Raw genomic sequence first — 26,873 nt, forward strand, 5'->3', positions numbered from 1 at the left:
AAGTGCATGGTGCAGTATGAACAGGATGCTGTACAAAAGGCGAAGTGCCCAAAACCAAGAAAATGAACGTTCGAAAAAACGTGAACAGAAAATATGTCCCAGTGAAAGTCACGGAAAGTGCCCGAAATTGTGCCGTTAGAGTAACGAAAATCTCAGAACATGCGTGGTCTGCGTAATCAAATGTAAACCAAATACGCGCCTTAAAAATGTGAGCCACTAAGGATATAGAGAGGTAACATGGTGAGTGAAAGTCTGAGTGCTCACAAAGTGCTGTGAACGAAATAAATAAAGTTATACAGCGACAGTAGGATATACCAAACAACATTTGAAGAGCGTGCCCCGCTAATCACATACAGACCGTATAGTGGGAAAAGTGAGAAGTAATAATAGACAATGTGCCGTGAACGAAACGCAAATTACCAAAACGTCGGTGAAACACACACCAGGTAACGGTTAATGCCAAAACTCACTGTTGAAAAGAGGTGAGGTGCTCGCAAAGAGGTCCACTGATCGGCTGTGAACGCCGAATCTTGGACAAGCTACCGGATATAGCGTTGCCGATACACGGCATAAAAGAAGGACTAGTTTACTCTTACTTCAGTGCATATTAAACCAGCGCCATCTTGTAGTGGATAGAAAGTGTGAAGGTTAATCACGACCGTATTAGCCTAGAGTGCCACTCTCTGAAGAGAATTATTAGTGCACGCGTGTTGAAATTAAAAAATGCGCATAAATGATTAAAACCAGCATGAATGTGTTAGTGCGTGTCCAACTTGCTTTTATTAATACATTACATCATGTGAACTATTATCAAGTTTTATTTGACTTTCAAATGTGCATCTCTAAATGTGAATATGGCCTAGAGACTACATCACAATGAAGTGAATAGTCTTAAAATAACACATGGTAATTTCAAATTGTCGCATATCGCACGTGTAATAATGAGGTTGAAATCCTTTGGAGTCGACACGCTTCTTTCTTAAGAAGTGTATGTTTATACATATTGCGGGATATATCTATACCTATATATCTATATTTCCAGTAGAAGGCGGGAGCCGAAACATATAGGCCAGAGAAGGAAATTTTGTCATGTAGAATCTTGCTAATGAAATGCAAAATGATGAAAAACTAAATAAAGGTGAATACTAAACCTACGAAGACTGGTGTCTGCTGTGTTTAAAGTGCGCTGTATGGAGGGTGACAACATCTATTACAAATATAATATAAATATATATGTGTGTGTGTGTGTTTCACTTACCTTATATACCCATCGTCGTAATGACATGCGTGGTAAAAGCATATGCATGGTCAAGACGTGTGTGGTAAAGGCACTGTGTGGTAAAGACATGCATGGTAAAGGCATTTGTTGTTGCAATGTCATGCAACCCACAATGCAGTGGTGGTACAAATGACCGCCAGTGCATCTTGGTTATAGAGTTTTAAAAATGTAATATACTAAAAGTATTCCTCAGATTTTCCATGTGTACAATATCCACCATCACAAAACATTAACCTTTATTAATCCATCTGCTAGCAGAGCACGCAATTTCCATCTCCCCTGTCCTGCATCATGCATTAGTATCACAATACAGACATTTCATCATACACACCATAATGTCGTTTTATCTCAACTTGTGCCATTTACCACTATGACTGCTCTCCTGACACCTCTGCCATGAACAGCACCATGCAAAGCTATCCAGGCACAGGCACATCCACCGTGCACTTTTGTCCAAATCTTTACACTACACTTCTGTCCCAGGGACCGCCAACCACAGAACTCCCAACACACAATTATTTCAACCTCCAAACCTTCACTATGCCAGAGTGACATTCACAGTGCTGAGAGAGCTCTCTCTGCCACCAGCTATCTCAGTACTGACAACTACAGCCACCTCAGAGAGATCTCGGTTTAGATGCATTATAAAGGTCCAATCAATTTTGCCAGTGTAATGACAATGCGAACATAAGGCGCTTCATACAAAATGGGTTAAAAAGCTCTGCAGGTCTGATGACCGAAATGGCGGTATGAGCTCCATGAAACAAGCCTAAAATAAGCCAATCAGGTTACAGGATGCACTCACCCGATGAGTAGAAAGTCAGGTTTAGACTTCCTCAATCTCTGTTCCTGCTGCAGAGATGGTTGGGTATCTGCAGCTGACAGCTTTGAAGCACAGCAGGATCAGCTCGCTTTCCTCCTTCCCATGGTGAACTACCTTTGAGTCGGTTAGTCGCACCAGGTGTTTATACGAGGCCAGGATCAGCCAGTTTTAAGTTAAAACAAAGTTGTTGTTTTTATTAATACCGAAATGGTAAATTGAAACTTTCTAAAAGTCGGAAGCAGGAGCACCCTCTGGCTATTGAGCAAAAGATGAGCCAAACTCCCAACACACAAGAGCTGGAAACAAACATTTTGATCAGTCAAAAACAATACAATGCAGTTCCAAAATGTAAATGCATTTTGGACAGAACTGATTTTCAAGTGGAATAAACTAGTAGAATGCATACTAATTATAACAGTTGTAAATCTGAAATTCGGGAAATGCTGAACTAAAGAAGCTTCAAGCATGAAGATGCCCCATGCTTCAAAATGCTGCTCCACTCTCCCCTTGTCTCCCTCAGGGTAGCACCGATTACTCAGGAGCCCTAAGGAATTTAAAATTTGCCCTGGATGATGGATCGCAAGCACTGAACGTGGGGGACAGGGAGGTAGAACTTGAAGCACAAAACAACCTGACAAAACACACTCAGAGGAGTCTAGTAAGTGAACATCCAGAAGTCCCCTCGCTTTGCAGTTTAATATCTTTGTTGTGGTGTTTGAGAGGACACTTCCTGGATGCAGGGTCCACTTCTAGAGGACACGGCGATGACAGCCAACCTCAATAGTGTCCAAGAGCAGCCACATGTGGTGCAATCTCTTGTGCACTAGTGATCTTTACACAGGTACTATTAAGTTGAGGAATGCCATAATGCAGGAGCGTCCCATGCAGGTAAGAGCGGTGGGGCTGGGTTGGGGGGGGGGGGGATTTGACAGACTATCACCGCGGGGGGGGGGGGGAGAATTGAATTAATAATTAATTTTCCCTCGACCTAGTCAGTCAAAATTCCACCCCACTGCTTTTACCTGCATGTTTGCTGTTTGCCTAACTAGATTCTAGCTTCCGCTTTCACCAAGTATTAGAAAAGGAAGAAAGACCCCCAAGCACACTTTATTCCAAGCTAGGATGGTATTTGTCATAATTAATGCTAAAACATATTTGAGTTTTACCTTGTTAAATTCACCTCGTTCATCTGATTCACATCCTTCACCGAGGAAGCCAGGTTCTTTGATTTAGATGACTAAAAGGGAAAACAATGTAGTTCTGTGATGCCTTTCCACATAAAAACCCTTGCATTAGCTGCCCGAAGGCACATACTGTTGAATCAGGAAGAATGGAACACAGAACAAGAATGCAATTTTGTCCCTCCCCAGATTTAGATGCAAGGTTTTACCTGAAGGAAATTGAGATTACAAAAGTAAGATTAACTGACTAGTACGGAGGGCCAGTTACACATGGTAAACCGTCCAAATCACAAGGTCTTTGTGTGGGTCATCTCTAAAAAAAAATATATATATATATTGAAACTGCCACACATCACGACAATGTTAACTTGCTCACCAGAGTCACTAGAAGCCTGGTTTGCTCCCTTAAATTCGAGATTAAAAGGAACATATGCACAATTCGAGGACAAGACCCAGTTGCCCACACAGGCTTCAGTAAGGCTTCCCAAGAAAAACAGTCACCGATCTCAACTCACAAAGCAAAGTGCGAATACTCACCCATCAGTAGGAGACCACTCAAGTCGCTGAGACACATTTCCAGGCTGCCTAGAATACCCCTACATACATCTTTTTCTGATAACTACTCTGCCCAACGCACAGAGATGTCACTGAAATCCAACTGAATGGGCTAACAATGGCAAGAAGTGATCAAGCACAATATTTTGAATTCTTGGCTTTGTCAGATGGCTTGATACGCTCTGAAAGCATTTAGTTGATATGTAAAGGAAGAAAAACATACTTCGGTGGTAGTCGTTGAAAGATCATTTCATTCACCACAAACCTTATCAGCCATCATAAGCATGGACTCTGCAAAGGAATCGTTGAGACTGATAAAATAAGTCTCCCCACATCAGCCCATAAGCAGGTCATTAATAGTGTATTACTAGCCTTCCCTAAGGCGAGCTAGAGAAGTTAATTTGGCTGGTAATGGAAGAAGGCAACCTTTTTAGTGGTGGAGCCCTTCACTATTACCTATTGTAAATACAGTGTTCCCACTTCATGGAGGGGTACTGGGTGTACACCCCCTGGGTTTGCTATGTGGGCGACAAGCTGGTAGAATACATGAATGAAACAGAAGTCACCAGTGATAAGGACCTGTGTCCTTATTCTTCATTGTTAACTGCGGTCAAAGTTCAGGAGACCTGGTATTTCTATACTGCATATATTTATTTTCTACCAACCGCTGTCTCAAAGTTAAGAAGACATGAGGATGTTGAACAAAGGTGAAACTGCAAACTTATTTCACTCTTTCTGGCCATTAAGTCTATGGTTGTCTGAAACCTAAAAGTAAAGAAAACATCCTGCAAATGAGAGATCCAATATACTGACTTGAGTTCACATATGGCACCAATATCACCACTCAATAGCAAAAACCAGATGTGTCATTGCAGAAGACCAAACAGGCAGGTGGCACTGTGCACCAATTATTCACACATGTGAAACAGAAATCTATTTAGACCATTGTATTTATAAACACAGCATGCCCACAGTTGTACTTTTTCTGGTGGTTTATAATTAAGTCTCCCCGTTTTCCATTTTTACAGATTTTTACAGATAAATACAGACAACAATGTGTTTTCTGTCTGCATTTATTTTTAAAAAGTGGCTGAATACAGAAAATGGGTTTCTTTTAAGTGACTCTTCGTGCTGTCTTTCATGAATTATAGCCCAACAGCTGAGAGATGGACATCGTGGGAAATTAAAAAACAGGATGAAATTTCTTTAAATAAATGCATGTGTCAACATACATTTGTGGCATAATGCTAATATTTGTAAGTGGATGTACTGCTATGTAATATTTGGCAACTTAAATAGCTAAAACAATACAGACATCAAAGTATGAGTGCACGTCTATCATTTAAATAAATATGGAAATGTAGTTTTACAACTACATCTACGCGCAAAACACAAAACAGATATGGATAAATACAGATAAAATGGCCCAAAAACAAATATGGATAAATACAGACAGAAATGTTAAAAACAAATACCATAAAACCAGAAGCCCTATCTATAATAGAAGATACTAGAGAGACAGCATTAAGTACATTTAATATATAGACATGTAGAGCTAGGTACAGTTATCTGGAGTGCCCTGGTAGATGCAAGAGCCCTGCCCTTTTACTTTGTGATCACAAATGAGGTTCAGGGTGAAAGGTTATCGGCTCTAATCATTTCTCCAGTATTGTCAACCTTTTCTTGTAGAAATAATCCTGTGTCAGTAATGCTAGAGTGCCTGGGGGTCCCTGACTTACAGCCAGAGGAAGATGAAGTTTTACAAATCAGTCTAATAAAATGCACCCTTAGGCAATGTGCCATGGAAACCAGCCAAAGGCATGATTTGGACTAACTCAAGAATAAGAACCCTGTTACTCCCTTCCTTATTTTTTAGGAGTGTATGGACCCTTTTCCAGATCTATATACAATCCAGATAAGTCCCCGAGATATGAATTTTTGCGTTTAAGGATTGGCATTGACCCCGGATGGCAGATGCCAGGTAAAAAGCTGAAAATTATAAGTACTCAGTAAGTCATCTTTTGTTGGACTGTGTACTCTTCTTTGAGAAAAGGAGAATGATTTTCCATTGTGTTTTTATAAAATATGGGATTTGAATGAGAGTTGAGGGACTTAACCTGACATGTGGTCTCAGGTTTCAGGATGTAGCAATTGCTACTGGTCAATTCTTGTTGAAGATTGTAACCTCCTATGCTAGGCTATCTATTGGTAATTGATAGAGACAGAGGATAGGATTTGTACTCCCAGGTTTTGTAGGGGTTTATTTTTATTTGATAGGCAGATCCTAAATATGTTAGGAGGTTGATTGAAGAAGAAACCTGGGGTTCTGATAGTTGTCCTGCAAACTGCATTTTATAATGTTGGTTGACAAAATGAGATGCATGCCTCGTGCAAATTTGCATGTTTCCAAATGCTGCTATTAGGTATGTGATAGTGGGATTGGGTTGTATGCTGCACTTTATATTGCTCTAGTTGGATAAATGAGCTACTGGCCAATATATCCCCACCCGCTCCAATGAAAGTACGGCCCTGCACTTTGCACTTCATAATATTTTACCTGCTTTAATGATTTGTAGGTCTTCGGTTATTAATTATATCTTGAATGTTCCTAATTAGTTTCAAGTTTATTTTATTTAGCAGAGTTACTTAAAACCATTGCTACAAAATCTCATTACGTATCATCAGTTATAAAAAATATTAAAACCAATTAAAAAAACATAACCAAATGGTGCTTACAGTACATTAAAAGAATAAGCAGTTATTTAGCAGCATCCAACTTTTCCTTGTCAGCTGTATTACTGTTCTGACTAGGCATTTTCTACTCCACTTGTCTTGAGAATTTTACAAAGCGGTAGTTAAGCTGCGTATCCTCGGGTGCATAACATGCCAGCACAGCCTGTCTTCGTGTGCGAATACCTCTCTGGTTAAATGTGGTTTTAAAAGCGGTCTCCTTTCCTTTTTTAGTTCCTTGCATATACAGAGGAGATGTAGCATATCTTCTTGCGACGTACCACAAACGACAATTGGGATCAGATTGGTTTTTCAACCAATATGGAAAGTGCTTTGTGCATGGCAATAAGCCTAATCTGTATTTTAAAAATTGAATTTTTATATGTTTGGCAAAACCCGAAGCTAGATACTTTTGTGCGGCCAGGGAAGAATAGGAGCTCAGGATCATCCAGCCATGCGACCTCCTAGTTAGGCCTGCCTTATCTTCAATCCAAGATTGGTTCTTTACTATTTTCTTTGTTGATTTTTTAAGGAGGCTATGACTTATAGGAGTTGCCCAAAGTTCAGTAAGACCCAGAGTGGACACGCTAGTTACTAGATATTTTGCCGCTGGTGACGCTTCTTTCTGTTTTAACTCAGCCCACAAGTGCCAATTTAGGGTACCTGGTTTAGATTTCCTTGCTTTGTTTCAGAAGATAACTATTGCACCTTTTCTTGCAATGGTCCGATTTGAACACCAAACTCGAGCCTGATTTGTGCTGGAGAGACTCGTGTTGGTAAACTAAAGATTATTCTGTACACTTTAGCGACCAAAACATCCAAGAGCTTAGAGTCCCGTCCCCTCTGTGCCTCGCTCCCGTAAATTATTGTGGGTATTTTTTTTTTTTAACATTCCCCACTAAAGAACACTCTGCAGTCAGCGTGCAGTGGCACAGTTACTGAAATTTGAAGAAAATAGAGGTATTTGTTTTCTACATTTACTTTGTGGGATTTGGATATTTTTTCTGGAGCTCTCCTCTGGCAAACTTACTTAGATGATGTGATTTCGAGCTAGGCAAAACTTGACATCATATCAAAAGTTATACCATTACTTTGCCTTTCTCTTTATTTAGCTTGTCCTTATTTGTTCAGAATGGAAACATAAGTATTTTGCATTTCTGGAGTCCCCTCAGCTAGTAATGAGTACAGCTGTTAAAAAGAAATGGTCTTGATGTTTCTGTTGAACCTTTATCCACAATTTTGGTAAGGATTTGAACAACTCATTCAGCAAAAGGTTAGGTCCTAGGACTTAATTATTCCAAAATTGCTTTTTGTCCTCACCATTTCTTCTATCTTACTGAAATGCCATACAGGGCTTTATATTCTTGCTTTTACTTATTGCATAACCTTAAGACAAAGTTTTTAATCTGTACAAATTCCCTTAATAATAAACCACTACTGCCCTTTCCTTTAAAGCCTCCTTCAGATAACCCTCTGCCCTTGCAAAGCTGACAGTCCTGATAAAATTTGGCAGAAGGTACTAAATTTGGCTTCAAACAAAGTGTAGGGCTCACTTAACTCCAATATCATTGTAAGATGGTTGGTAACAGTTGGCAATACTGGGCCTGCTGTTACTGATGCAAGTTGGTATCAGTACCTCAATTAATAGCGATTGTGAGTTTTTCTCCCTGAAAAATTGAATAGCTTGCGGGTCCTGGAATTGCGGGGCACTGTACTGCAGAGAGATTTAATAATTCAGGGCCCTTCCCCTCACATTTCCCACTTGCTTTTAGCTGGTGAAAAATGTGGGCAGAAAAGAATTTAGTAGTACCGAATGCAGGTCCACGTAAAGTAAAGCTTAGAGTTGTCTGGGGTAGTAATTCAGCAATTAGCATGTGGAATTACCACTCTACACAACTCAGACCGAGGGCCAAGAGTTCATCTGCCTTGGTGCCTGCATCACATCCCCAGTTTGTGATAATTTGCCATGAAACTTCATCATTGGCTCACTTACACCCCAGTATGCTAAACAAGTTCAAATTGAACAGTTCTAAACTCTCTTTACAAGGAATGTCCTATACTATATTTATGTACCATCAGACTGTCGAGACTCACATGGAATCCCTGAGTTTTTTTGCTGAAGGAAAGGTCATCCCAGGGAGGAAATACTCATGTGAGGGTTGACAGAACACTTCTCTTGATTGCCACCAAAGCATAAAATCATTGTACACCCCTATATGAAGGAGTGAGGTCAATGATGTATCAGTAATATCTCACTGACCCTACCCCTCAAAACCTGTCTCCTAAGTCGGCAGCTCGAGCATTAAGCCACAACCGCTACCACAAGAGCGGAAGCATTTTCAATATTATATACAACTTTATGGCATTGACAAAACCATTAGTCCTGGCTTCTTGTAGGTGTGATGTTACTTGTATTACATTTCTGGATGCAATGACAGAAGAAGCAAAATATCAGTCGGGTGGCACACTATGCTAAGCACAGACTTTTAGCCTAATTGCTTTTAAGCCACGCCCTTAATTGTATCAACCATGCCCCGTTGAGTCTACCCTCGTTTTTTCATCCCACTTAAAGCCCTGGTCTACACGTGCAGTCGGGTTCTTGGGCGCACATAGCCTTGGCTGCAGTGCACAGAGACCTTACTCTGCCGCACACAAAGGAAAGAAATTAGAGGAAAAATTGTCTGTAACGGAGTCTATTCGAGTCTTATCCCAAAACCAGACAGGTATTTTCTTAAGATTCTTTTTAATTGTCATGGTTTTGTTTTTTTCCAGGTTAATATTTAAGTCATTGGCCTCAGAGTATTCAAACATGATATCAAGAAGACGCTGTAGACCCACCTTCGTTTGGCTGATCAATAGTAGGTCATCAGCGTAGAGTAGGCATGGTAGTACTAGGTTCCCAATCTTTGGAGAATGGGAATTGCTGGCATTTAATAGCCGGATCAGATCAGCAAGAAACAGATTAAACAGCGTCGGGGCCAGTACGCAGCCTTGCTTGAGGCCTGTTGTTGGAATTTTCCTCGATAGGGTTGACCCGTCACCCAGCATTACTTGCACCCAGGTCTTAGTATGCAGATAAATTAACAGGTTCAGTAAAGCCTGGGGAATGCCCCAGCCTGCCAGTTTCAACCAAAGATGTATTTGGCGTTCTTGTGATCTCAGCTTTATTGATTAATAGGGCCATAGTTGTTATGTTTGTTGTGGTCCCAACAGATTTGGAGAAACCAGTTTGATTTAGGGGGATGATTGAATTATCCTCTGCCCAGAGTTGCAGTTTGTCCAGCAACGTGCCGGCGAAGGATTTTGCCTCGTTATCCAAGAGGGCAACTAACCAGTAATTCTTAGGCTGGGTCTTGTCACCTGATTTAAAAATTGGTGAGATTATCGAAGTCCGCCAGGATGGAGGGAGTAGGCCTGTTCTTATTTCCCTAAACAGAGGGCTGAGTGCCTTCGGCCAATATTCTGTGTCTTGTTTATAGAGCACGGGTGGAATTCCATTGGGCCCCGGTGCCCCTTCTTGCCTTCCCTTCTTGATGTAATTGTTAATTTAGTTTGTGTAAACTTTTAAGGGTATGGGTCCCGGCAGTTGTCCTTCATACCATTCCTCTAAAGTTGCATTACCATCATTGGATTGATGCTTCAAGATGATAGAAAATAGTATGGGCTACACACAGTGGCCTATGTGCATTATGGTTTCTCCTTGATGAAAGTGGTTTCCAAGATAAGTAGCCCAGTCTTCCTCGGATATATTTGAAGACAGACCCTCATGCATAGGATGGGTGAATCTTTTTATTGTTTCCCAGAATCTCGCACTGTTTTTCAACGTGGAATCCGCAAGCAATTTCGCCGATAGGATATCCTCGTTGTCGTGCTTGACTTCCCAAATTGCTTGCTTTAGTCGTGTTTTCTTCTGTCGCAATTCAGCTAGTTTTGGGATGGTAGTTGGAGACCAGTGCACCTGCCGCAAGGAGTAGTTGATGCTATTTTTGATGGTTTTTATCTTGCTCTTTTGCGGCATGGTGAAATTAATGTGACCTCTATAACCTTGCTGTGATTTAAATGTAATTGGGACAGAGAAAGATGTTGCCAAGGCATGTGTATAGTTTGTCCATTTCTCTATTTCGTTGTCCCCGTCTCGTGATTCAAATAGCGATTTAGCAGCTTCCTGAAAGTTCTCTTGCGGTGCTTGTGTGAATTTTATTTTCCTAAAGTTGATTTTAGTAGTTGTGCCTGGTAGGCCTTTACATTTCATTAATCTTGGGGTATTTGTGCACAATATAAGTTCCTGGGGCCGGTGGTCGCTATCAACTTTGTCACCCATACTAAATGAGATCATTTCTTTAAAGAGAGTTAGGGACACAAAGGTGTAATCCAACGTTGAATTTTTTGTTGATGATTGATAGGTGAATGCAGGGGGGTGTCACCTGTAGTTCTGCCATTCACTGCTCTAAGCATGAGATGTTCAAGATCCTCTATAAGAAGCTGACCGATTTTTGAGGGAGCTGCTGATGAATTGGTACCCTGTTGCAGAATGTTCCATAGCTGGTTAAGTATAGAAACTTCCTCCACTTTTGATGGACCAAGTAGATGTAAATTAAAGTCTCCTGCCAGTATCATATCTGGTGTGTTGGCCTCGCTCATGCAGGACTCTACGAGTTGTTTTGCATCGTTGAATTTCCTGTTAGGATGTATGTACGTGTTTATTATTACTATATCCTTGTGCATTTTCCCCGTTTGCCCCTTTATAGTGGAGATTTTTATAGCGATGGATTCTGATGTTGTTAAGGCCACTAAATGGACTGAGTTTGCGCAGGTGTTATTTACGTAGATCGCAGGCCTGCCCTTTTGAGGGCTGGTGCATAAAAGCATAAATAGCCTTGTAGATGTGGTGGATCCATCATCCATGTCTCCTGGAAAGCAATGATATGGAATGACTTTTGATAATTCATAAAGGCGTGGTCTGACAGCTTGCTGTTTAACCCGTTGATGTTCCAGGAGCATATCCGTAATAAGTTCATTTCACCTTCTGACAAATCATACCTGCTGTTCTTTCATTTGCTTATTACTTGGTTGGAAACTACCCTCATGGGCCATCCCGATTCTTCGTGGCAGACACCCTGGTGTAAATGATTCAAGTGATGTCTCCTTGTATCCTGTGGCTGCCTCATGCTGACCGGCGAGGGACCCCTTGCCCTTCTCAATATTGACTTAGAGGTGTTGGGCCATTCTGTTATCCGCATGTCCCCTTGCCACTGTATTAGTGGTGCTGGATGTTCCTAATTAGTATATGATAATGTGATTATCCATGACCGAATTTCAAAGTGAAGAACTTTAAAATGTTACACTATTTGCTTTTTACTTCAGGCTGACGATCAGAGTTGGTGGATTAATTGAATACATTTTTATGTATGGCTTTTACAATGCTTGTAATCATGTGTGCTAAATAAAGCCTACGTAATATCTCTAAGAATTTAGTTCTTAGAAATAATGGGTTTTGACAATTGACAATTAGCTAGATACTAGCTGGTTTCGGCATGAGAAACTTGGGTCTGTCAGCATAGACAGTCAGGAAGGAAAATGCTTCGAAGCACTGAATTTTGAAAATGAAGTAGCCTGCATAATAATAATGTTGTTACGGTTAGTGAACTGGAAACGTAGTAAAGGCTCACCTTGTCTCAGCAATCAGAAATGTACCCGTCTTGATGCTGTCTGTGATGCTGTGAATGGAGAATTTAGCATCTCTGGTAGCTTTGTAAAGGCCTCCCCCCTCACTTAGTACCAAAAATTCCAAACTCTCACACATTAAAAAGTCAGGATGTCCAAACGTTTCCCACCAAACCAAGCCCATTAAATTCATGCTCATTCTTTTTGTGCAGAAAAGTAACCCCACAGGTTTCTCTACTACTCCCACCTCTTCAACTTCAGCCATTCCACACATCACCCTTGCCAATACACCTTCCACATCCCTGGCACACCATCATAAATACCGAAAAAACCCTCATCCACTTACACGCCTTGCCCTCTTTTCTCCACTCCACCTTCTCATGGAAACGGGTTACTGGTAAACACAATCATGAAGCGAGAATAGACAATATCTTTCACCTAATAACCAACCCAAATTCTGACCTGCTTTTCATTACATAACTTGGAGCTGAAGCTGCACCATAACTCCATGAGGCAACCCTGCCAGGACATCGAAGCCTTACACAAATTCGCCAAGGCAAAGCAGGAGAAGGCAGCATCAATATTCAGAAAATCACTGCAACATCCAAAATTGAAGACATGCAACTATAGCCTGGGAATCTTGCTAGTTAGTTGCACCTACCTCCTACCGTTTCTTGCAAGATCCTGTTCATGTACTGACCACTGCCAATTAACAGAGCCTTCACAAATACATTTCTGGATAGCATATATTCCATCCGTCTGTCTTCACCAAATATGCCAATCTTTAGTGACGTGTATATTTAGTTTCACAGATCAACAAAGTCTAAGCCTAAAAGGAAGCATAACAAGCCTGGAAGCCAACACCATTGATGAACAGGTCTCCATCTGGAAGTAACCTTCAGGAAACAGTCCCAATCAGAAGAAAGAAAACTCTTCCCTGAAGCAAACATAACATTTCTTTCATGTATGATATCCCATTAAAATCTACTATGAGCGATAAATGTCTCCGCATGATGCAGACAATGGAACAAATCCAACATGGAGGAATTCAAATCTGGAGCAAATAACCCCAGACAGCAGTACAATTTAGAAGAACAAAGCCGTTGACAAAATTATGCCTTCACAACTTCAGTACAACCAAATTAAAAATGTAAAGACCATGGTGCTTACTATTATTATACATACTATCCTAGAAGCAGCCCACGTGTGGTGCCTAATTGGGGCACCCCCAGGACACTAAGGTATTCCAGAAGGGCCCACAGACGCTTGTGCAGCACCTTCTGTAATACTTATAACGCTGGTGCACATGTAGCGCCAGCGCTCTCAAGAGTGTTACCACATTTGCATGGGTGTGTGGCCGCATGCAAATGAGGGAATCACTTTGCCTCTGCCCCATAATATCGATGTGGGCACAGAGACAAAAATGCCATTAAGAGACACACTGACAGTGCACCAAAGATAGGTGGTGCACTGTTACAGCACCCCCAGAGGGCAGCCCTCTGGAGAGGGGCATGGGGGCCCATGGACCCCACAGACATCTCCCTGCAGGTGGATGCAGTCACTCACTGAGCCCACCTGTAGGTGGATCTTTGATACCTCTTTCAAGTGCAGGCTGGTTGCTGCCGTCACAGAGAAACAGGAAGCAGTTTTGAAGCAGTTGCCCATTATTTCACTGAATGCACTGCCCCATACACATCCCTGCACATTTCTCCGTAGTTGTTAAATAGGAGTGGTCTTTAAATTATCGATTGTTTTAGATGCACTCGGGCTTAGTTAGTACGCGCTGTTCTCTATGTCTATTGGGAGACACGCAATACCACGCACTAGTCCGTTGTCCCTTTTCAGTATTTTAGACTTCCGTTTCCTTCGCGTACGTGATTCCGCTTGGGAACCGTGCGGAGAGGAGGTCCAGTCAATGAAAGAGCCCGGATTATTTAAGGTACGACCCTTTAGGGGATATGTTTCACATATTCAACGAGGATTGGTCCATAGTTCCATTTTTTTTCCTTAGTTGACGGCTTGGCACTTTTCTGTCTCTCTCTGTTTTTCGGTAGAAGTCACTACCATGTCAGATGACATTGCGGGTTGGTGATTTTGACATCCCCTTTACACCCTTTGGACCGGCAATAATTGGCGCATGAGGTAAGATCCAGTCATACTCGACTCTAGTGCAAAACCCCCCTTTTTCTACACAGTAACTACGAGTTTGAGTCTTCTCCATAGTCCCTCATTTCTTTCATTTTTCCGTTTTATTCAGAATCAGTCTCGCGATGGAGACATTCCCACGTAGGAATATGATGAGATTACTGCTAAATTGGTAACGTATGAGTACCTTATAGTTGGTTTTTGCAATTTGCTGAATTTATCTTCCCTCTTGATTTCACTTGGCTTTTTTGATTATATCACACTACACGGGTGATCGAACTCTCTTGGTGGTTGAGTTACTCTTCTTTGCACTTTCAAGTCTGATATCTGGTTAACTCACAATACTGCCACCCCCAGAGAGGTTCTGCATTTCACGGAGAGTGTGTAGATATGTATATTTGTTTGTATATAGAGAGTGTATATATATATAGATTATTATACATATTGTATATGTTTATTTATATTATAGATGTGGTTCCAGAAGATTTTCCCTTATATACCCTAGTCCTGATGAGGCCCACAAGCAAGTTGGGCTGAAACGCGTCGACTTTTTTGATTACAAAGAGCCCCGGAGGAATCTGAACTATTGTCTAAATGAGATATATGTAGCACTAAGAAATCAGTTCTAGAGGTGTAAGCTTCAATACCTCTCAATACTACATAATGGGGCGACTTTGACTAATGGAATGTTCACGATAGAAGTGCCTACATCCATTATTTACTTTAGGGCAATAAGGATTAGATTTAATTGTCTTTGAAGTTTGTTTAGGTTTGTCTTCCTTTTTTTGAGTAATGTATCCATGTTCATTTATTGAATTATGTGTTTGTGAATCTTTATCCAAGTATTGATAAAGGAGATTTATCAAATGACACTGTGTTCGGACATTGATATCAATATCAGATGATTTATTCATATACTTAATTAACTTTCCGTGAAGGATAATTTGTGGTTTCCTTCATTTTGTGAGAGAAATATTATTTGATTTGTTCCTTCGCATCACCTTGTTTTTTGGTTATATTTGCCTTACCCAGATGCGGTTGGAATACTAGGTTCCCCCTTTCTATACATGATGCACTGCCCCATAGAGCATAATAGAGCTCGCTATTCCCGTTTGCGCCCAGTGCAATTGTTTGAAAGTGCTATGTAGCACAAAAAGGGATATAGTACCCTGTATGGAACATGGGCCCATGTATCATTTTTAAGCTGAAGAAAAAACTCAAAATCCCCTCTTCAACATTAGTGGTACAAATACAAGTAGAATCTCTGATGTCAAGAGTTCCACTAAAGAACTCCATAAAAAACTCCAGCGCACAATCAGGAATGAATCTCTAGGAAGATGCCTTAATCACTTCACACTAGGACTTTATTTTACAAAAACAAAGGCAAGAGGAATCCATCGAAAGAAAAATCCACCCACACTAACTTAATGCAACTGTTCCTTTCCAAGTTCTTTGACCTGATGAAGGGCAATGGAATGGCAAGCTCTCCATAAGATCCAGGCACACAACAAACCTTCAATAATACCTTACTATTGATAGTAGTGGCAATACTGGCAAAGAATATATTCAACAATTCCTTAAATCAGCAAATTTCCAGTATAGCAATAGCCTACATGTAACCACATATTAAGACGCATAACCTGGGCCCAGGTGACGCAACTGACTACATACCAAGCCCAAAGAGTCTGTTAACTGGAAAATAAATAGAGAGCTGCCTTTCCAGCGTTCTCTACCTTCCTCAAAGAGAACATGCTACTGTCCGACCAACGAATAGGCTGCAACACAGGAATTGAATCTACCCAGATCTCCCGCATGGGAGGACCTGAAACGCACTATAAAAATAAATGAGATGGTACTGGTACTATTACTGGTACTACTACTACACCCATCTGCAGCCTTCAATACTGTGCACAAGCATTCCCTATTAAATAGATTAAAAGGGATTGGAGAAAGCATCCTTGACTGGATCTCCTTCTACCTTAAGAGTAGATTGAACAGCGCCATCTTTCAATTACCCGCCAAACAACATCAAGGCACGAGTACTTGGGAGGCACAAATATTTCTCCTCTCCTCATTATGTGTATGTTTAGAGTCTGTGAGGTAAACAAGTCTACGGTGTTCATGCCACTGCTGTATTGTAGGGAAGGTACACCATACTGCGTGTACGATCAGTCCTTATATTCTCACAGTAAGTGAAAGCATGCTTTGAATATACAACGGAACAGATATCTGGTCATAAATAAAATAGTTACAAATAAAATAAACATTAGAAATGACAAAATAGTGGAGCATATGAAAATGTCATGCTGGGATGTGGTTGTATAATTTGTTACATTGTGGATACTGGCATACAGCTGTCAAGTAGAAGTACACAGTAGGTGACAGTTCCTTGATGTAAACATGATTGGTATATTACTATTCCTGTAACCGTTTCAAGTGACAAAGTAGAATCGCCAGATGTGGCAATTTTTATCATACAGAGTACAAAACGTTAAAAAAAATATATTCTCTACATGGGACATATTCCGCCTTTGGGCTAAAGCAATCAGTAGTACATTTCAGCATATTTGTTGATGCAGTGTCTGTCTTGTCCACTCAGATTATCAATTTACTCTTGCATCGATGTATTTTAAGCTAGCGGGCCCTGTTCAAATTTTTTATGAGTTTTGTCAATAGCTAAGAGTGGCACTGTTTTGGATTTTCAGGATTCTTGATTAAATGTTCGACTAAAGCAAGTTTTTCCAAAGTCGGTCCTGGAGTTCCGGATCCATGCCAGATTTTTAGCATAACCCCATTTAGATGAATGTAGTTATCTTGAAAATCTGGAATGGATCGGCCCTCCAGGACCGACTTTGGAGGACCCTGCATTAAAGGAAACTTACGGTCTTATTTATGAATATTGTGGTAATGAACTAGGATACTTATAAGCGGGTGGGAGGCATGTTCAATGGAGGTTAATTTGCAAGGGTACAGTATCAGGTAGACGTCAGCCATTTGTGACCTTGTGATACTTGGACTCTGCAGGTGAATTGCATAGTTTTGCTCACAACTAGTTGATACACAGAGAAATTATTGTATGTGTAAATTAACTTTGGATTGGTGAAATACACCAGTGGGCTAGTTCAAAGGTCTTTAACTTCTGAAGGACACAGGATGTCCCTTAAACCTGGTGCCCTCTTGAAAAAGATTTTTGGATTGTAAGTCAGGATGGCAGTTTTTTTAGGAATGGCCTCAGTAGGTTGCCACTTGTGCTTTGTTTCAAGACATTTGATAATGTTATAGTGTCCCTTGTGAAACTCGTAAAAGAGTTGACCTTTTTTTTTTATGCGTTTCTTGGTGCTATAAAAGTTGTATTCATTCTTGTTGTCAGACCTGCACCACAAGTCATGAGAAAGAGTAAATAAGGCAGCTCCAAGGACAGAGAACTAGCCTGCAGAAAAACAAGGACACAAAAAGTTCCACAACATGAGACATGACACTTCTGTGAGGAAGAGGGAGTCACAACCAAAGGTCAAATTGCTCACCAATACAGAAAGGAGATTTCATGAATCTAGCTTGGATATATGACTGAAGCAGCTGAAGCATTTGGGGTGATGGAAACACAAACTCATTGGATGATTATGGTGGGCCATCAAGTGACTTTACATTACTCCTCATCACTGTACCCTGGAACCCTACCTATCACAGAGAAGGATATACAGCACAGAGAAAGATATACAGCACACTTGAGAGCAGGACTGAAGACATGAGCACTACCAATTCCCAATACGAGTCTGCCTCAGAGACAGCACCACTACATGAACTATGTAGGATGCACAAGAAGATACAAGTCAGAGACCGATGATGCCACAGTTACAGATCACTCGGACATTATAAGAACACCTGCCAGCCATTATCATCTGGATAACTGCAGAGGTACACCAGATAGATGTAGTAGATTCTGTATGCAAAAACAACAGTTGATGGACAGAATGCAGAACAATGTCATACATTCACCCTAGTACAGAGATCTGGGCCTAAATTTATCTTTTTTTGCTCACCATGCCAATCCAGTTTGAACCTAGCCATATGCAAATCTGTCTTGACCCTGTGCCTCATGGGAACAGTCCAGCCCAAAGTGCCAAGCCAGGTCCTCCCTGGACTGGAAACAAGCATAGATTCTGTATGCGCAGGCTCGCAAGTCCAAGACAGAACCTGGACACTCATGAACGAAGCAGAAAACCACATTGAGGCACTCATAAATGTGGAATATACATTATATTTTACCATTCACGCCATTCACCTATCCAGGGGCTCTGGTTAGCTCATGCAGGCACCCACAGATATATAGTACTCTACAGGCATCTCATACATGGAAGCAAAGGGTTAGAATTAAAAAAGACTGAGTGAATTTCATATGGATGATACCACTGTGCTACCCCTTCAATGGGTACAGTCTCACAGGTTCTACCCTTCTACTATAGATTCTGCTGCCGATGCTCTTCAACAGTGTCCTCGATTTTGCCAAATTTGGGGAGGTGATTCAAGTTGTACAATTTACAGGGACCTAGGGTAGCCTAGGGGACCTAGCATAAGCAACAAAAGATAATTCAGGTGTCACCCTCAACTCATTACTCTGTTCTCCTCTGTACGAGCAAATTAATCAGAAGGGCCAATATGAGTTTAATCCCAAATGGAGATTTACATAGAAACAGACCAGCTCTGAAACATCTGAGTAGGCCTTACCTATAGACTTGTGTATTTCCGCCCCAAACCTCAGGTATCTTAGATGAATTATCACCATAAAGGGAATGCAATCAACACTACAAAGAGATTGGCACACAAAGGAAAGTGGGTGTATCAATTTGAGATTTGAGAGAAAGGTGGCTGGGTGTACAATTTCTAAGCTGCCAAAACTTCAGAAGGCGGCACTTTAGGAAGGTTACATACTGGGGACACCACATGAGGATATTCCATCTGCATCCACTGTCGGGTAGGACATACTCTCCTGTGCCACACCATAGGTCTAACCACTTTTGATTTAATCCTGTATGCAGCAGCGTCACAGTCAACTACAATCTGCTTTCTGATCCAGCTACTAGACATGCAGCCAGAAGAGTATAAAGGGGCTACATTTAAAACTGTTCACGTCTGCTAAGGATATCATGGTAATTGAGTAGGACGTCCTGCTGCCCCTAAACACAGGAGATTCCATTTATACTTCCATTGACAGGGTATGCATTTATTCTGCTATTTGCTTCTAAATTTCAATACGAAATCAATTATCAAGATAAATACTATTGCTAATACTGTACTGGTAAGTAGTTTACTTCTCTGCCAAAACAAATGCTATACTTCAAGTGAAGTGTTGTAGAAAGTCTCATTGTACCACTGCCATGGAATCCACAAGCATGACAATTTTCCTTTTGAGAATTTCTCTGTGATAGCAGCAAATGGTATAAACAATTTTAGAAAGCAGGTCTATTCAAACAAAGCTAGAAGCACATTGACCCAATGAGAAAACGGATGGGTCGTCTATGATCTTCCATTTGTTTGCATCAAACAAATTCTAGAAACAGAATTTGCACCAAGGGGCACCATCACTTCTTAAACAGATTTAAAAAAATAAAGTGACATAATGAGATTTGTAGCTTAAGGAAGCTCCTCATTAGCCATATTCACACAATGCACCAGGAAGAATTAGCAGGTCCTGCAAACGTGAAACAAAAAAAAACATACCTCTGTCCACCAAGAGGCTTCTTGATGTAAAAATGCAATTTGTAGAGATCGTTCGGTTATGAAAATAATGTATGGAAAGGAAGACAAGAAGCACATACGTTTCCCAAGCTAAATTCTCACTTGGTTCTGCCACTCTTAAAAAATCAAATGAACATTTTCACAATTGTATCCTTCCAAAAGGATGAGAACGACCACCAAATGAAAGAGAAAAAGAAAGACCTTTTATCCAAACCAAACAACGCAAAACTTGCGTCTTGTATTCAATGATATTTATCTGTTTTTTGAAAAGTCAGTGTGAACTCATTACGTTACATATATCTACATACACACAAAAAAGTTCTTTTGGGCTATCATTTAGGACTACAAAGTGCACATACATTGAAAACTTTACACATAATACATGGACATACATAGAAAAATGATATTTAAACGAAATGAAGATATCAACCCAGTAAGCGATTAAATCGTTAGTTTGATGTCCTGGGTGATTTTCAACACTTGATAATAAAGCGTTGATGTTTCGACCCCTGAAAAAATGCAGTATTATAAACGTCTTAGAGGGGTCTTCCTCGGGACTAACAGGGAGGTCTGTGTGTAGTCTGTGTAGAAAAAACAAATTGGGGGGGGGGGAATATTAAGATATATTGCGGAGTTTGGATGAAAAATTTAAGTGGAGAGATCAGATGTCCCTGCTCACCTTTGGGGGAGATTTTCACCCTTGGAGGCACTACAGTCTCAATCACGTGCTGTTAATGATATGCTTACTTCAAGGAAAACCCATTCCTGTTAAATAAAGAAAGGGGAAGGCTGTAATTACAACCTATCAAAACTTCCTTGTACTGTACTCCGGTACCTACTAATAAAGACAAGAGCACCACTAACCTCCGGCGTCAGGCGCACAGGGCTCCATGTGGAACTCTGATTAAAAGCTTCGATGGTGGCACTGGGGGATTTGCCTCTCTTCCCTGGGCCTTTTTATTTACATGAAAGGCTCAAAGTCTCCTCTGGAAACTGCAGAGTAAAAATGCATAAATAACGATCAGAACTCTGTGGACGTTGGTAAAAGGAAAAATCTTCCCTTATTGCCATCACTTTTGAGGCCATTAGCGGCGTTCTCTCACCTTGAAAATATAAATTCCTTTTCTTTAAGCAGAGTGACGGGCAGCCCTCGTCCTCGGTGATCCTTTCGTAAAGACAGTGGATACTTCAACAGCTCGATTTAAATACAGAGCGTGCTCGTGTTAATGAGCACGTTTATGACGTTACTGCCATCTGGTGGGGATCGACTAAAAAGTAAAAGACTAAAAAAGTCTAAGGGGCTAGGACAAGTTACTTATACGTGAAAAACAGGTCCATTGCGACAAGTATATTGTTCAGTACCTTGCCAGTTGAATATAGACTTTATCGGTCACACGAACCAAACGTGTCATTACCAATAATGTGAGAGGAGTGTAATTGATTACGATGCTTGGCCCAATTGTTGTAAAAAAGGGGGCCAATTACAGTAAGGTGCGACTGATGCAGCGTAATTGAATACACATAACGTGATATATTGTGTGTTGTATATGTATGCACGTAAATTTATTTGCCAACTCGAACACATCAGGTTTTGGAAAGATATTATTCCATGATGAAAGATATGTAAAAAATGTTTTAAAAAATTTGTTATAGATACACCACTTTGTGATTTGTCCTGTGCGATGTGAATTCAAGCAACTCGGACTCGTTACTAACACTCTACGACAGGTAAAAGCGTAGGTAATTCCACAGATAATATATCTCCTTGTGAGAATGTGGCAAATGTGTAGCACATTTTTACGTTATGGCTAACTCGACTTATAACCAATGTTTTGTAATTAACTGCAGAGATGGTAAATCTCCTGCAAGATGAATAGGTTTTATAACATCTACACGTTATTATTAACAAATGTGCTCATGCATAAATTCAGGTGGAAAAGATTTAAGCTGTAGCTCCATAAACTTAGCTCTATGTAAATGAGTCATAAAATACGATTGTGATTAGATGTTAAATCACTATACATTATTCATTGGAGACTGAAAACGGGTTCATATTAACAATCAAAATTAGCATATAACCCTCGAGACCACATTTATGGTGGGCAGCGACCTATTGGTTGACGTACTATGTAATATCATTATTGTGTAACCACACAGTGGTTTCTGTACATAATTGAAACCATACATGTTGAACTGTCGCTAATCAGCTTGTATTATGGAAAAATAGATCTCCGTTAAATGCACATTTACTCATTGTTAATCAAGCCTGATATTTCCTGCCAGGGTCAATGTTACTTCGAACGTTCCTATGTCTAGTCAGAAAAGCGTTCTACCTAACATGTCCTTATTGGGTGCGGGTATCAATTCATTAATTTGAGACCTACTAGTTCGTAATACTAAGCAGAGATATTTGTCTGGAGATCTCCTCCAGTTCATTCAAACCTCCATTGACCGAGTCAAGCAAGTGAATCCATTTACATTCACGTAGGTTCGTGATGGCGGATGTAGAACCCCCTCTGGAGTTTGGTGTTATCTTTTCTAGCACCCACCACTCAATGTCATTGCTTGTACGATTCTCTTTTCAACAAGTGGTGCACCCTGAATCTTGCAGCGGATGCGAGAACAATGCTGCAGGATGCGTGTCTTGACCTTCTGTTTTGTCGGTCCTGCATACACTCTTTAACATGGGCGTCTTATTAGATAGATTACGTCTTGTGTGTTACAGTTTGTGTGATGGTGCAGTTGATATTGTTTTCCACTGTGGGCAAACTCTTTTTGTTCCACAGTGAGTTCACAAGCCTTACAGCATCCACATTTGTAATGCCCCTGTAAAGGTGGCAACATCAGGAGCGAACGAGTGTCCGGTATTGCTTCCTCTTTGAAGTAGGAACTCACAAGATAGTCCTTGATATTCTTCCCTCTTTTAAATGAAAACAGTGGTTTGTCTAAGCGACCTATCTCTTGGGATACCAGGTGCCAATTCCGGTTTATTATTGACTTGATTTCATTGCTCCTATTACTAAAGGTGGAGACACATACAATCCGATCTTTGTCTATATTTTTATCAGGTTTGATTTCGAGTAGCACGTCACGATGACAGTACCATGCTCTTTTTCTGGATCTTTTGAGAAGGCTTTGTGGGTATCCTCGTTCCTGTAGTCAATGCAAAAGGGAATCAGATTCCTTAAAGAAATCAGCCCTGCGTGAACAGTTCCTGCGAATCCGCAGGAACTGGCCGTAGGGCAGGTTATCTCGCAGGTTCCTCGGGTGGCTACTTCTGTATCCCAAGAGTGTGTTCCTTTCTAAAGGTTTCCTATACAAAGTTGTATAGAGCTCATTGTTCTCACTCTGTATTGTTAAGTCTAGAAAATTAACTTTCTCGCTCGTCTGCGAGGGTTTTCTCTCAATATTTGTTATAAATTAACGTGCAATGTCAGACACCCTTGCATATAGTGAAGAATACATTGCCAGACTTATACAAGGGCAAGAAGAGACATCCTTTTTAGGAATAGCAATAACACCAATAGATAATACATTAAATGAAAAATTGACCAGACTTGAAAGATTAGAGAAAAAACTCATCAGAACGAGGCTACATGGTCATCTGTTAACTAAATATCTTCAGGCAAATATTATCATTTAGGATTACAGGTAAGAAATGAGCCTGCAATATTTATAGAGCCCTCCAAGTTCCGTGAGAACTTCAGTTTTGTGGCAAATAACTGCTCCATGCACTGGATGGTGCTTGGAGTGGAAACGGCCCTTGAATACATGAAAAAATTGATGAAAGAGATAGAGGATGTGAGAAAGGAAATTGTGGAAGATAGGGCACTTACTAATGGGAAAGAAGCACATGAAAGATTAGATAAGACTTGCAGAGTTCAATACAGTCACATTAAACAGAAAACTAGATAAACTAGTTAAATATCTACGCACATATGATAAGAAAATCACCTATCCCTACACTGCAGAGGAGTATTACCAACAAGATTTTCAGGGTCACTACCTAAACCGAGGTAGACAAGGGAGTCGCAAATACAAGACTTTCTTAGAGTCTTCTTACTCAAGTGGGTCTGATAACTACTACGACAACAGTGGACCCTCAGGTAGCAGTCAACAGTCCAGCGCGGGTACTGGCTACCAGGGTCAACCTCAACAAGAGACCACTTAACCCGATTTAACATCAGGTCCTTTTTTAGGGGACCTCAGATTGACAACACACAGGGGTGGGGGCCCACCACAGGAATGGACACACAACCGGGGCCAAGACAGGGGGCAGAACAACAGGGGGTGGAACAGGGGCCGAGGTAGAGGCAGGAGATCGGTGAGATTCTACCCTCAGATACATGGAGAGATCCAGACCAGGAGGCAAACATACCGCTGGTAATTAATGTAGCCGGTTCTAATGCATTGAGTGAACACACTAACCCAGTGATCAATCTATCCAGACACTCCCTTTCCCCCACCGAACTGTTGGTTCTTTCTAAAGGTCTAAGCTATGTGCCAAGTGCACCTAGCAACAGCTTTGGGACCAAAATAGACCTATACAGTTTCTTTCGAAAAATACGTTTGAAACATTACTTTTATAAACATGCTAGCCCCATTATTATGGATAGATGTACTGCCACTCCATTGCGTACTCCTTCAACTTTCTCACCCCCTACACATCTGATGTCAAACAAAATTCTTGCTTTCGAGCAAGTAGTACTACAAGATGTCCTCAAACTACATGACAAAAAAAAGTATATCAAACACAACATCAGTAAAGATGAGAGGCTGAGTTTAGATACACTAAGAAGTAACATGAACATGGTAGTGAAACCAGCTGATAAGGGTGGATCTATTGTGATCCAGGACAAAGAGGACTATGTTACCGAAATATTGGCACAATTACAAGTGGCCGATAACTACCAGAAAATCAAGGGTGACTCCACTAAGGAGGTTTCTAAACTGATACAGACATTAACTGCATATGGACTAGAAGAGGGTTATCTAAGCCAGCTTGAATATGGCTACCTCAATCAAAAAGAACCTAGGATCCCCACTATTTACACCCTTCCTCAGGTTCATAAAAACAAAGATAAACCACCAGGTAGACCCATTGTGTCCGGGTATGGGTCAGTCCTGGAACCCCTTTGTCGGTATGTGGATATTTTTCTACAGCCTTGGGTTTCCAGGACTCGATCATACATCCGGGACACGATGGAAGTGATCAACTGGATCGAGGGACATGCTTATGATAAAGAAAGACAGATACTAGCAACCATGGATGTGGCCTCGTTTTATACGAGCATCCCACAGAGAGAAGCTCTAGACGTAGCATATGAGGCACTTGAACGTAGAGACAGACCACACAGAGTACCTACTACCTTTATTATTTCTTTATTAGAAATAGCAATGACAAAAAAATTCTTCATCTTTCAGAAAGAGTTCTTTTTTCAGATAAAGGAAGTTCCCATGGGAGCTGGATTCGTTCCAGATATAGCCAATATATACATGGACAGTTACGAGAAAAAAAAAAACATCTACATCGTCGATAACCCTTTCACAGAGAACCTCACTCTGTGGAAGAGGTATATCGACAATGTCCTCCTGATTTGGACAGGTGACGCATCTACCTTAGAGGAATTTTGCATCTGGCTCAAATGGGAGATCAGATGACATTAAAATGACTATGAATTACAGCATTGAGAAAGTCAATTTTCTAGACTTAACAATACAGAGTGAGAACAATGAGCTCTATACAACTCTGTATAGGAAACCTTTAGAAAGGAACACACTCTTGGGATACAGAAGTAGCCGCCCGAGGAACCTGCGAGATAACCTGCCCTACGGCCAGTTCCTGCGGATTCGCAGGAACTGTTCACGCAGGGCTGATTTCTTTAAGGAATCTGATTCCCTTTTGCATTGACTACAGGAACGAGGATACCCACAAAGCCTTCTCAAAAGATGCAGAAAAAGAGCATGGTACTGTCATCGTGACGTGCTACTCGAAATCAAACCTGATAAAAATATAGACAAAGATCGGATTGTATGTGTCTCCACCTTTAGTAATAGGAGCAATGAAATCAAGTCAATCATAAACAGGAATTGGCACCTGGTATCCCAAGAGATAGGTCGCTTAGACAAACCACTGTTTGCATTTAAAAGAGGGAAGAATATCAAGGACTATGTTGTGAGTTCCTACCTCAAAGAGGAAGCAATACTGGACACTCGTTCGCTCCTGATGTTGCCACCTTTACAGGGGCATTACAAATGTGGATGCTGTAAGGCTTGTGAACTCACTGTGGAACAAAAAGAGTTTGCCCACAGTGGAAAACAATATCAACTGCACCATCACACAAACTGTAACACACAAGACGTAATCTATCTAATAAGACGCCCATGTTAAAGAGTGTATGTAGGACAGACAAAACAGAAGGGCAAGACACGCATCCTGCAGCTTTGTTCTCGCATCCGCTGAAAGGTTCAGGGTGCACCACTTGTTGAACACTATAGTGAAGAGACTCATACAAGCAATGACATTGAGTGGTGGGTTCTAGAAAAGATAACAACAAATCCCAGAGGGGGTTCTACATCCGCCATCATGAACCTACGTGAATGTAAATGGATTCACTTGCTTGACTCGGACAATGGAGGTTTGAATAAACAGGAGGAGATCTCCAGACAAATATCTCTGCTTAGTATTATGAATTAGTAGGTCTCAAATTAATTAATTGATACCCGCACCCAATAAGGACATGTTAGGTAGCACGCATTT

The 26,873-nt window shown here is 40.8% G+C and overlaps 1 protein-coding gene across 1 annotated transcript in view; it reads right to left on the reverse strand.

Moving 5' to 3' along the window:
- LOC146776097 (borealin-2-like) overlaps nucleotides 1-26,873 on the reverse strand; it is a 201,276-nt gene that overhangs the window by 91,008 nt on the left and 83,395 nt on the right. Inside the window, exon 6 of the mRNA XM_085636764.1 lies at nucleotides 3,269-3,339. Within this exon, the coding sequence (XP_085492890.1) occupies nucleotides 3,269-3,339 (71 nt within the window). The remainder of the gene's footprint in view (nucleotides 1-3,268; nucleotides 3,340-26,873) is intronic.

This window comes from Triturus cristatus, chromosome 12 (genome assembly GCF_964204655.1).
Source record: "Triturus cristatus chromosome 12, aTriCri1.1, whole genome shotgun sequence".
Lineage (NCBI taxonomy): Eukaryota > Metazoa > Chordata > Amphibia > Caudata > Salamandridae > Triturus > Triturus cristatus.